The sequence below is a fragment of the Bombyx mandarina genome, chromosome 16 (assembly GCF_030267445.1).
Source record: "Bombyx mandarina strain Sakado chromosome 16, ASM3026744v2".
In the NCBI taxonomy this organism is placed as follows: domain Eukaryota; kingdom Metazoa; phylum Arthropoda; class Insecta; order Lepidoptera; family Bombycidae; genus Bombyx; species Bombyx mandarina.
This window is the reverse complement of record NC_143222.1, coordinates 9,490,743-9,503,195: the sequence shown is the minus strand read 5'-3', so window position 1 is coordinate 9,503,195 and position 12,453 is coordinate 9,490,743. Positions and strand designations below refer to the sequence as shown.

The 12,453-nt window shown below is 37.5% G+C and overlaps 1 protein-coding gene across 1 annotated transcript; it reads left to right on the top strand.

Moving 5' to 3' along the window:
• Nucleotides 1-17: 17 nt before the first annotated feature.
• LOC114247704 (MOG interacting and ectopic P-granules protein 1) lies at nucleotides 18-4,586 on the top strand. Its single transcript, XM_089734029.1, has 2 exons — nucleotides 18-367; nucleotides 1,136-4,586. Exons 1-2 carry the CDS (start codon nucleotides 346-348, stop codon nucleotides 3,751-3,753), a joined length of 2,640 nt encoding a protein of 879 aa, XP_089590155.1. The 5' UTR covers nucleotides 18-345; the 3' UTR covers nucleotides 3,754-4,586.
• Nucleotides 4,587-12,453: the final 7,867 nt, after the last annotated feature.

Below are 12,453 nucleotides of genomic sequence, written 5' to 3'. Positions count from 1 at the left end.
TATGTACCGAAAATATATCTATGAGTCTATGAGACATACGCTGTGTCGGTCCTAACGATCATTTAATCACCATTGAATTTTACAATATTTTGCTTAATTTTTGGAAATCAAATTCTTTTAAAAGTCTTTTTTTATGATGTAGGTACATACTACAAGGATATTAACATTAGTAGATTAGTATTATAAATTCGGGTAAAATGTAACGGTAAACTATTTTTTTTCGGAACGCAACACGCCAAACTCCGCCAGAGACCTTTCTTTCAAAATGACAGCTTGATTTGGTTTGGTTTCCGCTACTGTACTGTTGTGCTATTTTTCGATTTTTAATAGGAAAATCCAAAGAAAATGTCGATTTCTACTGCTACAGGTATGCACCTTACTGTACTAAATGAACACATTTAATTTTTTAAATCTATTTCTTAGTCTTTACCGTCGAACCTGGTGGAGTTGTGTTCTTGTAGAAATGCCATGGAATCCCATATGGCGGTCCACACTTCACATGATATAATGACGCTATTCAATAAATCAAACATTTTTTTTGCTTGACCTACTCAATATGCTCTTAGGAGTAGCGGGAAACAATTATTTTTCGCTATTTTTTCACGATGTTTAGGTTACGATGATTGTCCGGTTTTTACTAGATTTCTAGTGTCTTCGAAAAAAAAAATAGACTTTTTATATACCGAAGTTTTTGTTACGTATATTGTTTTGACTTACATTCCTGAATATTAGTTTGTGTTCAGAAAATTTTAGATAAAATAATCAAAACATTACTTTAAAATTTCTTGTTTTGTTTTTCTAAGTTAAGTAGAAGATAAGGCCTAATTACAGTACAATAAGTAACCACTACTACAAACTTCTCTACATTAATTTATTTGAAATCATGAAGGTGCTAATAATAATTTATTAGTTTACTTTGATATAAACAAAACTGCTTGCAAAGTATTAAATTAGGTAAAAATTAACAAACAAAATAACACAATTGACACTGTTACTTAAATTAAAATATTAGTAGTCAATGAGTATTACATTAATAAATAATCAATATACACTACAGTAGTATATTTTACAACTTCAGTGCTTTTATTGATGAAAAGAACAGTTTGAAATAACTAGTTGCATTTACAATTTACAGATGAACGCACAGAAGGTGATGATGACACCTCACAAGGAAGCCACCCAAAAGAAGACAGTAGTGACTCTGAAAATGAGACTGAGCCTCAAAATCAAAATGGAGGCTCTCCCGCACCAGAAGTTCATGAAATCACTAGTGATGATGATGAGGAAGAGGGGGGTGTAACAAATGAAGATGATTCCTCCAACTCAAGTACAGTAAGTAATGATAGTTCAGAAGGATCCCAACACAGTAGTAAGGAAACAGAGAAGAAAGACATTGAACATTTAGAAGAGAATGGTGCTGATGAGTCTGATATTGAAGAAATTGCTATGGAGGATCCATTAAACCAAACACAAAGCATTAACAAACCTATTGTGATAAATGATACAAAGTGTTTGGTCAACTTAGCTTCTAAACAGACTAAACCAAATGGGGATCAGAATAAAGAGCCTACAGTTGTTATTATTGATACAAATTCAATACTTGCTGGCAAAGGGCCTCTCCCGTTGCAAAGCAAAATGCATACAACTACTACTACTAGTATGATGGATCAACAGGACTTGTGCCAAAGCATTGCTGCTCGGGGCACTACTATCACACCAGTTAGTAATAAGACTGCAAATCAGAACAGTGCTCATAATAGTACTCCTGCAGCTCCACCTCCCAACATACTGCCATCTCTCACAGATGATATGTTTGTTGTTGAAGCACCATCCTTCATTGTTCCATATGTTTATGAGAAACCTTCTCTAAAGCCTTTTAGAGAATTTGTGGACAAGCTTGGTAAAGAGCTTGAAGAACTCAAAATTAAAGAAGAACAGGAAAAAGCAGAGAAGGAAAAGATTGAGAGGGAAAGGAGAGATAAAGAGAGGAAGGAAAGAATTGAAAGAGGAGAAATAGAGGAAGATGATGAAGTTAAGGAGTCCAGAAAACTAGAAGTTGCACAAAAGAAAGAGAAAAAACAAGGACGGAAACGCACTGATGATGATGATGATGATTCTTGGGACGGTGAATCATCCTCTGAGTCAGAGGAAGAAGCTCTCAGTGATGATGATGCTGTAGTAATTAAAGAAAAAGAGGACAGTGACACCACCGACCCAATCAGCCTTATTGCCAAAAGCCTTTCAAGTGGAAAGCCAGACAGTTACTTTGATTGTTCATTAGGACAATTTTTTATTAACATTGGACTGAATTTAGTGCAAGAGTATGTTCAAACTGATTTATTAAAGCAACAACAGCGCAAGCTCTATAAAGAGAAGAAATCAGGACGCAGTACCAAGTCAACGGAGGCTGCAATTGCATCTTTGTCACAGAACTTAGATTTCAGCAAGAAAACAAATGCACCATTTGCTCTTTCACACAGAAGGTGTGATTTTTGTAGTTTTAAAACTGAATCTATGTTAGTTATGGCTCATCACCTTGAAGCACCTCACATGAGAAGTAACATATACAAGTGTAATTCATGTGAGTTTGAAATACGAAGTCCTCATGATATATTGTTCCATATGGAGGCAGAACACAATATTAGGGGCAGGTTGGAACGGGCTCCTGCATACCAGCAATGTGCTAACTGTCATTTTGAAGACAACAGTAAAACAAAACTGGCTCGACATTTGATTGCTTGTGCTAAAAAATTCAAGCCAGAATTTAACCTAGGACCTCCCCTAGAATGGGAACCCCCAGCAAAAATACCAAAGTTAACCAGAGCACGCAATAATATGATGAGTTCTTACCAATCAAATTATAATAGACCTAATATGAATAACATGGGCAGGCCTCAATTGAACATTACAAATGCCTTGCCTAATATGCCTATGTTGGGAAGACCGCGAGGTCGTCCTCCCCTTTCAGGTCCACCACGTCCTTCTGCTGTGTCAGGAATGCCAATAATAAGGAGCGGTGTCATGATTATGCATAATACTCCACCTGGAACGACAATCTCCAACTATCCAATCGTAAATAATCAAAGCAATGCACCTGCAGCCCCTAAAATATCAATCACTCCTTTACCTCGAGCCCCACAACCTTCTTCCTCACAATCAGCCCACAATTCTAAAGCCACTTTTGTCATCTGCGAAATATGTGATGGTTATATTAAAGACTTAGAGCAGCTAAGGAACCACATGCAGTGGATACACAAAGTGAAAATACACCCTAAGATGATATATAACAGGCCACCATTGAACTGTCAAAAATGTCAATTTAGGTTTTTTACAGATCAAGGCTTAGAGAGGCACCTCCTTGGTTCCCATGGTTTGGTAACAAGTTCAATGCAAGAAGCAGCAAACAAGGGTAAGGATGCAGGTAGGTGTCCCGTGTGTGGCAGAGTGTATCAGTGGAAACTCCTTAATCATGTGTCAAGGGATCACAACATGACACTGAAACCAGCCCATTTATCGTACAAATGCACTGTGTGTACTGCCACTTTTGGTATGTATAAGCAGTTTGAGAATCATGTATATTCAGCTCACAGCGTCGTAGCCAAACGTGTTATGGACAAGACTAAGACTACTACTCCTGCAAGCAAACCTGCTGACTCTGAATCACTTCTTAAACCTTTAAAAATTAGTGATGAGATCACAATAATACCGCAGCCTGCAAAGTCATCACTAACTATTACTGCTAAGGGTAAATAACATAGGTGTTAATGAATCTGATGACTTTGAGAGGAAAGGAAGTAATCACATTTTATCAGTGGCTTATTGGAGCAGTATTTTGTAAATAAAATTAAAACTGTACCGACCGTATTTAAAATGTTAAATGTTTGAAAGTTGACGGTAATATTAGAGGGATAAATGTAGACATAAGTGTGAATGATTTGTTTGTAATAAAAATTAAGTGAATTTAAATGTAAGTTGTATATTGAAATGTGTAAAATAATTACATAAACCAATAATCAATAGTATAACCGTATTGTATCTTGTAGCTTGTTATCATCATTTAAAATATTTAAGAATAGCGTGCAATGCGATGATTCGAATGTCACAAATCCATTGCTATTAAATTATTATAGATCTGTCAACCCTTCCTGTTAATAAAAGTTGCTGGATTTACATTAATTTCATTACTGTGTTTTTAAATGTTATTTATTTTAATACATATATTGTTATTATATTATTAGAAATCACTAATTTACACTCTTTAATAGAACACATGATACATTATCGTAATAAAACGATTCTATACTTATTGTAAATTTGCCTAAGTAGACTTTCCATTTCCTTTGTAAATCACTTAAGATAAGTAAGTTAGCCTTGATTAGTTATAGAGAAGTATAAAAATATATGTACTAATTTCTCGCAAATTACGGAAATCACGATAGACTACCGAGACTGGGAAACCAGTTGAATATTTTCTGATCTCTGGTTAAACGGGCTAGTGTTGATTTCGTAATGCTGTACTTATACAGAAAACAGAAACCTGAAAATGTATTTTTTTTATTTAAATAAAAGACCATTATAACTAATAACGTATTTTCCTTTTATTTTCTAAAGCCTATTACACAAAATAACAAAATCATTCAATTATGGAACCTGTGTATTTGCAAAATCTAGTCGTATTTAATTGGAAGTTATATGTAAATCTAAATTACATGTACCTATCTATCTACTTCATAGTACATGGTCCATAATTTTCTCGTCTAACAAAATGGCGGAACGCGCATGACGTCATCTGGCATAATCAGAATACCATTTGGTATAAATACCTACCTATTTTCAAAAAAGCGCGCGCTTCATAGCTTGAAAAAAAGTAGCCCAAAACGATACGTCGACGTGGCGACGTGACAAATAGTATTTTTAGTAGATATTAAAAAGCATTTTTTGGTATTATGCATTTATTGATTCTTTATATCGCTTTAGATTGCAAGATAAACACGCGGTCCGCCGGGTGTTCCGGCAGCTACTAGACAAATTTGAATACTAACCTTATGACTTGATAATTCAACATGAGTTCGAAGTCTCAATTTACAATTACTGTTATTAATATTTAGACTTAAGTATATGCTTATCAAAGGCTATAAGTGATTTTACAGCGGTCCAAAGTTAGGGACTAAATAAACAAATTCAGAAGATTAACAAATGTTTTTGTGCCCATTCCTTTGTACAGAAGATTAACAAATGCTGAAATTATTGAGCTCATTCCTTTGTAATTGAGGTTCTATATTTATGAGTTACAATATCCATACTTAATATTCTAAATGCGGAAGTGTGTTCATTTTTCTGCAACGCTTTCACGTCTTATTTAATCAACCGATCATTTTGAGACTTTGAATTCAAGTTAACAAAGACACAAAACAACCTAGACTAATTTTCATCGGGATAAAGTTATATTCTCGCGGAATAGTTTTCTATTATCTAAAACATTCAGTCGGTCGCTCTACATAACCACTAGGGCTACTGGCATGAATAAATTGCAATAAGCAGGGTGTCCAGTAAATAGCACGATATAGGTAGCTACTGCAGAGGGTGATAGCTTGGGTCAATACCTACCAAAACAACACAATATAATGTGTTCAGTAAAATATTACGGATTTACAGTTTTACAAAGTTTTCCGAAATATCGAAAAATCTCGACCTTTAAACAGATTTTTAAGCATCTCGTAATGAAAAATTCCTTTTCTAGTATTTTTTTGACATCGCGAGGGGGAGGGTGACGCTTGTGAGGTGAGGAGGAGATGGTGCACTCGCAGAAGTCGAGCATCGCCTCCCACGACTCGTCGCCGCCGAGCATCGATGCCACAACACTCGGCAACGACAAGTCGTTTCCTATTTTTGCGACGAGGTCACGACGCCACTCGTCCCATGCGGCGCAGACGACGACCGTGTGCTCCGCCGTGTCCAAGTCGCAACTACAATAGTGACACTCTGCCGTCGGCTCGACTCCGATCCGGTGCAGGAACTCACCAAAGCAACCATGCCCAGTGAGCACCTGCGTGAGTCGGAAAGTGACGCGTCCTCTGTCACGATTCACCCGGTCCACAAAGGCTGGGCGAATCGCCTCGACGGTCCTACGACCAGCCGAAGGATCGGCCAGCCGCCTGGACAGATAATAGGGGTATATAGTATTTTCTCTGGTTTCCGCGAGCCGTAGACGTAATTAGAAACCCTTTAAGGTTTAATCTTTCGTTTTTATTATCGTCCGTGACCAGGAAAATTGTGACCTGTCCTGGTGAAACTGAAAAGGCCTCCGGACCACTTAAAAAAAAAAGAAAACTGAAGTTCGAAACGTCGGAAATAATATACCTAATTACAAGAAAAAAATGCGTGATTAAACTGTAAACGTATGGTTACTAGTAGGAGTACCTATATTTAGAAAAGTCTTGCTTTTACGATCCACATGAATATGTTCATGACCACGTAATTTGAACTTAGATTCAATGTCTAAAATTTGTACGTATTGGTATCAAATGGAAGAACATAACAAGAATGGAAAACGTTATTTTGGGTGCTGCCATATAAAGCAGCGTTCTAAAATAATGCCGTTTCTGTTTGACTTGATTGATAAAATCTATGCGAGCGCATTCGAAGGTAAAAGCTCACATTTACATTGTTTAATGCGTCTTATTGGTGGTAGGACCTCTTGTGAGTCCGCGCGGGTAGGTACCACCAACCTGCCTATTTCTGCCGTGAAGCAGTAAGTTTCGGTTTGAAGGGTGGGGCAGACGTTGTAACTATACTTGAGAACTTATCTCAAGGTGGGTGGCGCATTTACGTCGTAGATGTCTATGGGTTCCAGTAACCACTTAACACCAGGTGGGCTGTGAGCTCATCCACCCATCTAAACAAAAAAATATATATATATAAACAAACACATTTGATTCCGGCAGTTAACGCATTTCGGTAACACCCGGAGCACTGCCATTCTCTCATATCTCTATTTATTAATTGTCTATTTTAAACTTATATTATAAATCAAAATGCAAGGTAGTTTAATAACCTAAAAGTACATAATATTATCCGCAACATGCTTCGTCAGATTATAGAAACAGAGTTATCAGCAACATTCTTTATTCACTGCTATACTATGTACTATTGAGGATTAAAATTCCAAATTGATTAGTGGTACTTTACCATTGAACCTCTACAGGTCGCAGCCTATATGATTACTAGATAGTCTTCATTTTATTAAAATTGTTGAAGCTTCGACTTTTAGTCTCAAAGTGGGCGTCGGTATTTAATTTGGGATGTCTGTGGGATCTTACATATCCTTTATTTGATACAGAAAAGAAAACAAGATTTTTTTTCGACTCCCCAACATATTCTTTATTCATTTTTTTCCATCGCTGATGTGACGATTTATCATTCCCGATCCTGCGGACAGAATGGAAAGCAGTCGACGTCGCCCAAAACACGTCATCTCGGATCCTCCCGATCCACTAACGGTGCTTCTAGGTACTCCAAGCACCGGTCACCGTTCTCGTCGAACCTGTCGCTTGTGACGAAGGACTCGACGAGTAAATTAACTCTCAGACACAGCCCACTGAGTTTCTCGCCGGATCTTCTCAGTGGGTCGTGTTTCCGATCCGGTGGTAGATTCTGCGAAGCACGACTCTTGCTAGGGTTCGTGTTAGCATCGTCGTCAGGTTTGAGCCCTGTGAGCTCACCTACTAGTTACGGCTACGCTGGAATAGCCTCTGTAGGCTACCAGCTTAGGTAGGAAAAAAAAAAGGTACATTTATTAGGTAGGTAAATTAAACATATCAATTCTATTAAACGTATTTACAAACGTATTTACAAATTATATCAAACTAAAACGTAACTACTTAAAATGACTAATTATGAAAATTATAAATGTTTATTTTATAAATCTCGCGACACACTTGACATAAGCTTGCGACATTTCTATGTGCCGCACGTGTTTGAGAACGGCTATTTTGGTACCGCAGCATCTGATAAACTGCTAGTAGTCCAGATCTAAACTCAGATCAGCAAAAACCTTTAAAATTAGATGTCCAGATTTTAGTAGAAACATGACTTAGACTCAATAATTTCGTATTGAACAACAAAGTAGAAATAAAATTTCTTTCAGTATTTTAAATTCGAAACAAGTCGATACATTGTCGCGGAGAGAAATAGGACTTGATTCGATTGTTTTTCAAGGTAGGTACAGCAGTGGAATCCAAGTTGCAATGGATTTTTTTATAGCTTAGGTAGGTGGACGAGCACACAGCCCACCTGATGTTAAGTGGTCACCAGAGCCTATAGACATCTTCTACAACGTAATAGCCGCCACTCACCTTGAAATATGAGTTCTAAGGTCTCAGTTGTAAGAGCACAACGGCTGCCCCACCCTTCAAACCGAAACGCATTACTGCTTCACGGCAGAAATAGGCAGGGTACCTACCCGTGCGGACTCACAAGACGTCCTGCCACCAGTAAAGTGTTTTGGTTTGATGGATAGGACTGCTTAAATGAAACATAGTTCCTACAATTGAACTATCCGTATTGTACCATAGATTTAAAAACTACTGAGGAATAATAATGTTTAGCAAAATTTACGATTGGTAAATAGATCACTATTAGTGTAACTCAGGATTTTTTCTAGACGGAAGGTGTTAAAATTTATGAAATAATTTGATTCGCTATTTAAGTGATGCCTCGTAGAAAGAAAAAATAATTTGAATGTAAGCCTTTAACGCTCTCGATATTTCTAGGTTAGGCAATCCGTTTTGTCAGATGGACAACGCCCAACTTCTAACCCACGTCTATTGTGCGATTTGCGATGTGGGAATGAGATGATCGCTTTAAAGCTTTTCTTGATTATTTTAATTTTTATTATTCTACAATGGACGGTACCTATTGCATTTTAAGATAGTCCAACACGATGTAATCTAGCTTTACAAATGTTTTTATAAGCACTTGTAATTTTATTCCACACGTGCCTTTATTATTATTAATACTTTATTTCAGTTTTTTTTTTTTTAAAACCATATCAGTTTGTTAGTAGTAATTACTTATATCTATGTTAGTAACTTAAAAAATCTAACACATACTTAACTATCATTATATACATTTTATACCATTACATTTTTTTTTTTTTTTTCTCCTTCCAAGTGCCTACTGCAAAGGCTATTGATCAGCAGTCCCTCGATCTTGCTCGATATGATTCTCAAAAGTCTGTTGCCACTGTCACGTACTCGACGCAATAACACTAATAATATTTATTGTAAGTATTATGAAGATCTGTCTTCTTTCCTGTAAGAGATTCTATAGTCTATATTCATGTAAAGCATTTTAAAGTGGATATAAATTATGTTTCATATTGCATTTAATTCTGCTCTAACATTACGTATGATTCTTAATGTGGCGGGATAGATGTAATATGCTCTGCGTAAACCCTGTCCTGCCGTCTCAATAGCTCCGACTGGGCTCCGGTCCGGTCCGGAGTAGGGCGCCGGCTGTGAGCGGCAGGAGTTTTTAGTGAGGTTCAACTCCCACATACCCGCCCGCCGTGCGGGTGGAGATCCGGCGATTTTTTCCTATAACAAAAAAAATTTATCCTTAATGTGTAATTAACAAAGTTATTGTTTAATGCGGAGTTTACATTACGAAATTAGTGTCATGCATGTTGAACTCAGTTTCACGAAAGTAATTTCCATATATGCGAAAGTAATTTCGTAAAAAAATTAAGTGTCGCGAAATCCACAGTATCGCAGTAGCCGTGGCGCCATCAGCAACAAAGCTATATTTTGTTATATTCCATGTAGCTAAAGAAATGCTTATATACCTATAAACTTAAGACTATCAAGAAAGAAAAAGACCTTGGTAGATTCGAGGATGGTTAACAAGAAGACATTTAGGTGCAATGAAGTTAGTCTCTGAATTAGCAGATGAAGATCCTGAAAGCTATAAAAACTATTTTCGAATGAGTGAAAATAATTTAGATTTTTCACTGTAGGTGTTTCGGGTCCTTGTCGCCCTTGTCGCTGATATTCATTATTGAAATCTATATTTTTATCTGTACTCCATCGTTGATTTGCCATTTTCAACGCTCGAAGCGCGCGCGAACTGAAAATACACACGTCCACAGTGACACAGCGCAGTACCCTTCGCGACATTAGTTTCACGTCGCGTCTACACTATGAAATTAGTTGCATGACACTAATTTCACCAAAAAAATCGCGCAGGGCACGAAACTTATTTGCATCCATGAAATTAATGCATGCATTACGAAAATATTAAATTACACGTGAAACTGTTGGTAAAACTAATGTCATGAAATTAATTTCATGCCACTAATTTCGTAATGTAAATTCGCCTTTAACATATGTTGTGCGCAATCTGCGGATATTTGTCTCAGAAATTACCGATCTTGCATTTTAATGTTCGTTTGAGGTGAGGTCGAGGGATGCTCATGATGCAGGAGGGATGATAAATATCACACAGCCCACTGAGTTTCTCGCCGCATCTTCTCACTGGGTCGCGATTCCGATCCGGTAGTAGGTTCTGCGAAGCACTGCTCTTCGTAGATAATACGTATAAACTAGTTATGTAACTGCTGCTCTTGCTAGGGCTAGTGTCAGCAAATTCTCTCAGGTTGAGCCCGTGAGCTCACCTACCCGTCCGCGTGTAGCTGGAATAGCCCCTTAGGCTACTAGCGAATATGTAATAGAAACAAAACTCTCAAAACATAATGCACACATCGAAGTTGCAGTGTATCGAGTACAAATGTATACATATTTTCGAAGCATCGAATGTTAACATTAAGTATACTTTTGAGTTATGAGGTTAAAAGTCAAATAACTCAATAAGCCGAAATATTTATTTGAATTAAAAAGTTTTAATGGTCTTCAATAATTTAGAGACCTCAGATTTTCAATAACTATCATTTTAGCAGACTTCAAGTACACTAATAAAATATTTCAGATTTTCACAATTACATTTATCTATCTAAAGCACTTAGTTCCTAATTATTTCGTAGTACTATTTATTCTATTAAGTGATAAGCTCATATCTAAAACTTTACATTATAACAAAGTACTAATATTCACATTCCATTATTTTTTCCTACCTAATCTGATAGCCTTGAGAGGCTATTTCAGCGTAACCTTAACTAGTAGGTGAGCTCACGGGGCTCAAACCTGACGACGTTGTTAAAACGAACCCTAGCAAGAGCCGTGCTACGCAGAATCTAGGTACCACCGGATCGGAAACGCGACCCACTGAGAAGATCCGGCAAGAAACTCAGTGGGCTGTGTTTGTGGGTTAATTTACTCGTCGAGCCCTTCGTCACAAGCGAACACATGGTATTCAAAAGTTCATATCGAAGTTCGCTACAAGTGACATAATTTCGAACACCACAGTCCAAAAGTAATTGCACATTTGCACAGGGTCAGTAGCTGTCGCCAGTGCTGGCGCTGAAAACTGGCTCATACGATTTATACGCGAGGATATTTCTTATGGTGTATACACGTTTTATTTGTAAAGTCAGTGCGGATAAATGAATTCTCAAAAACAGCAAAAAATCAGAGTTCATAATTTGTTGAGAAAATGTAATGGATGAAAAGTAACTGGTATGTTAGAAGAAGATATATCTAACAAGAAGGGAATTTGGGTAAGAAAATAGATAGATGACAGAGATCAAATTGGAGGCTCAGCTCTGTTGTTAACCCAGTTGAGAATTGAAGATCCTGGGGAATACAAACTGGCTTTGAGAATGGCGTCAAAAGACTTTAATGATTTGCTTACGTTATTATCAAACTCTGTTCAGTGTCAAGACACATTTATAAGAGACACCTTGCCAGCCAAAGTGAAATTCGAAATTACACTGACAATTTTGGGTTCTGGAATGTCGTTTCGAAATCTTAGTCACTTTAATATTATTATTATTCTGTACTGCTGTTGCACGCATTTCTTTATTTATATAATTTTGTGATTTATTATCCCACAGGCATTCATTATCGCGGTATAGTTGAATAATCTTTAAGTTCTTCGTGTCATTTTGTGGTGTGGTTTACTGGTGGTATGACGTTTTGTGAGTCCACACGGGTAGGTGCTACCACCCGCTTCTGCTTCACAGCAGAAATAGGCGGGGTTCGGTTTGAAGGGTGGAGCAGCCGTTGTAATTATACTGAGACTTTAGAACTTATATCTCAAGGTGGGTGGCGCATTTACGTTGTAGATGTCTATGGGCTCCAGTAACCACTTAACATCAGGTGGGCTGTGAGCTCGTCCAGCCATCTAAGCAATAAAAAATGTAGTGCAACGCAGCGCGGTCTCCGTACAACAAGGCGGCAGCGACTGACTTAACTAACTTAACTTCGGCATTTACACGCCGTCAGTTGCGCTGGCGTGGGTGGCGGGGGGAGCGGACTTACGCCGAAAAATACACTGAAG

Coding starts and splice junctions, on each gene's coding strand:
- LOC114247704 (XM_089734029.1), top strand. CDS start 346: ATGTCGATTTCTACTGCTACAG. Junction 368..1,135: donor GTCGATTTCTACTGCTACAG/GTATGCACCTTA, acceptor TACAATTTACAG/ATGAACGCACAGAAGGTGAT.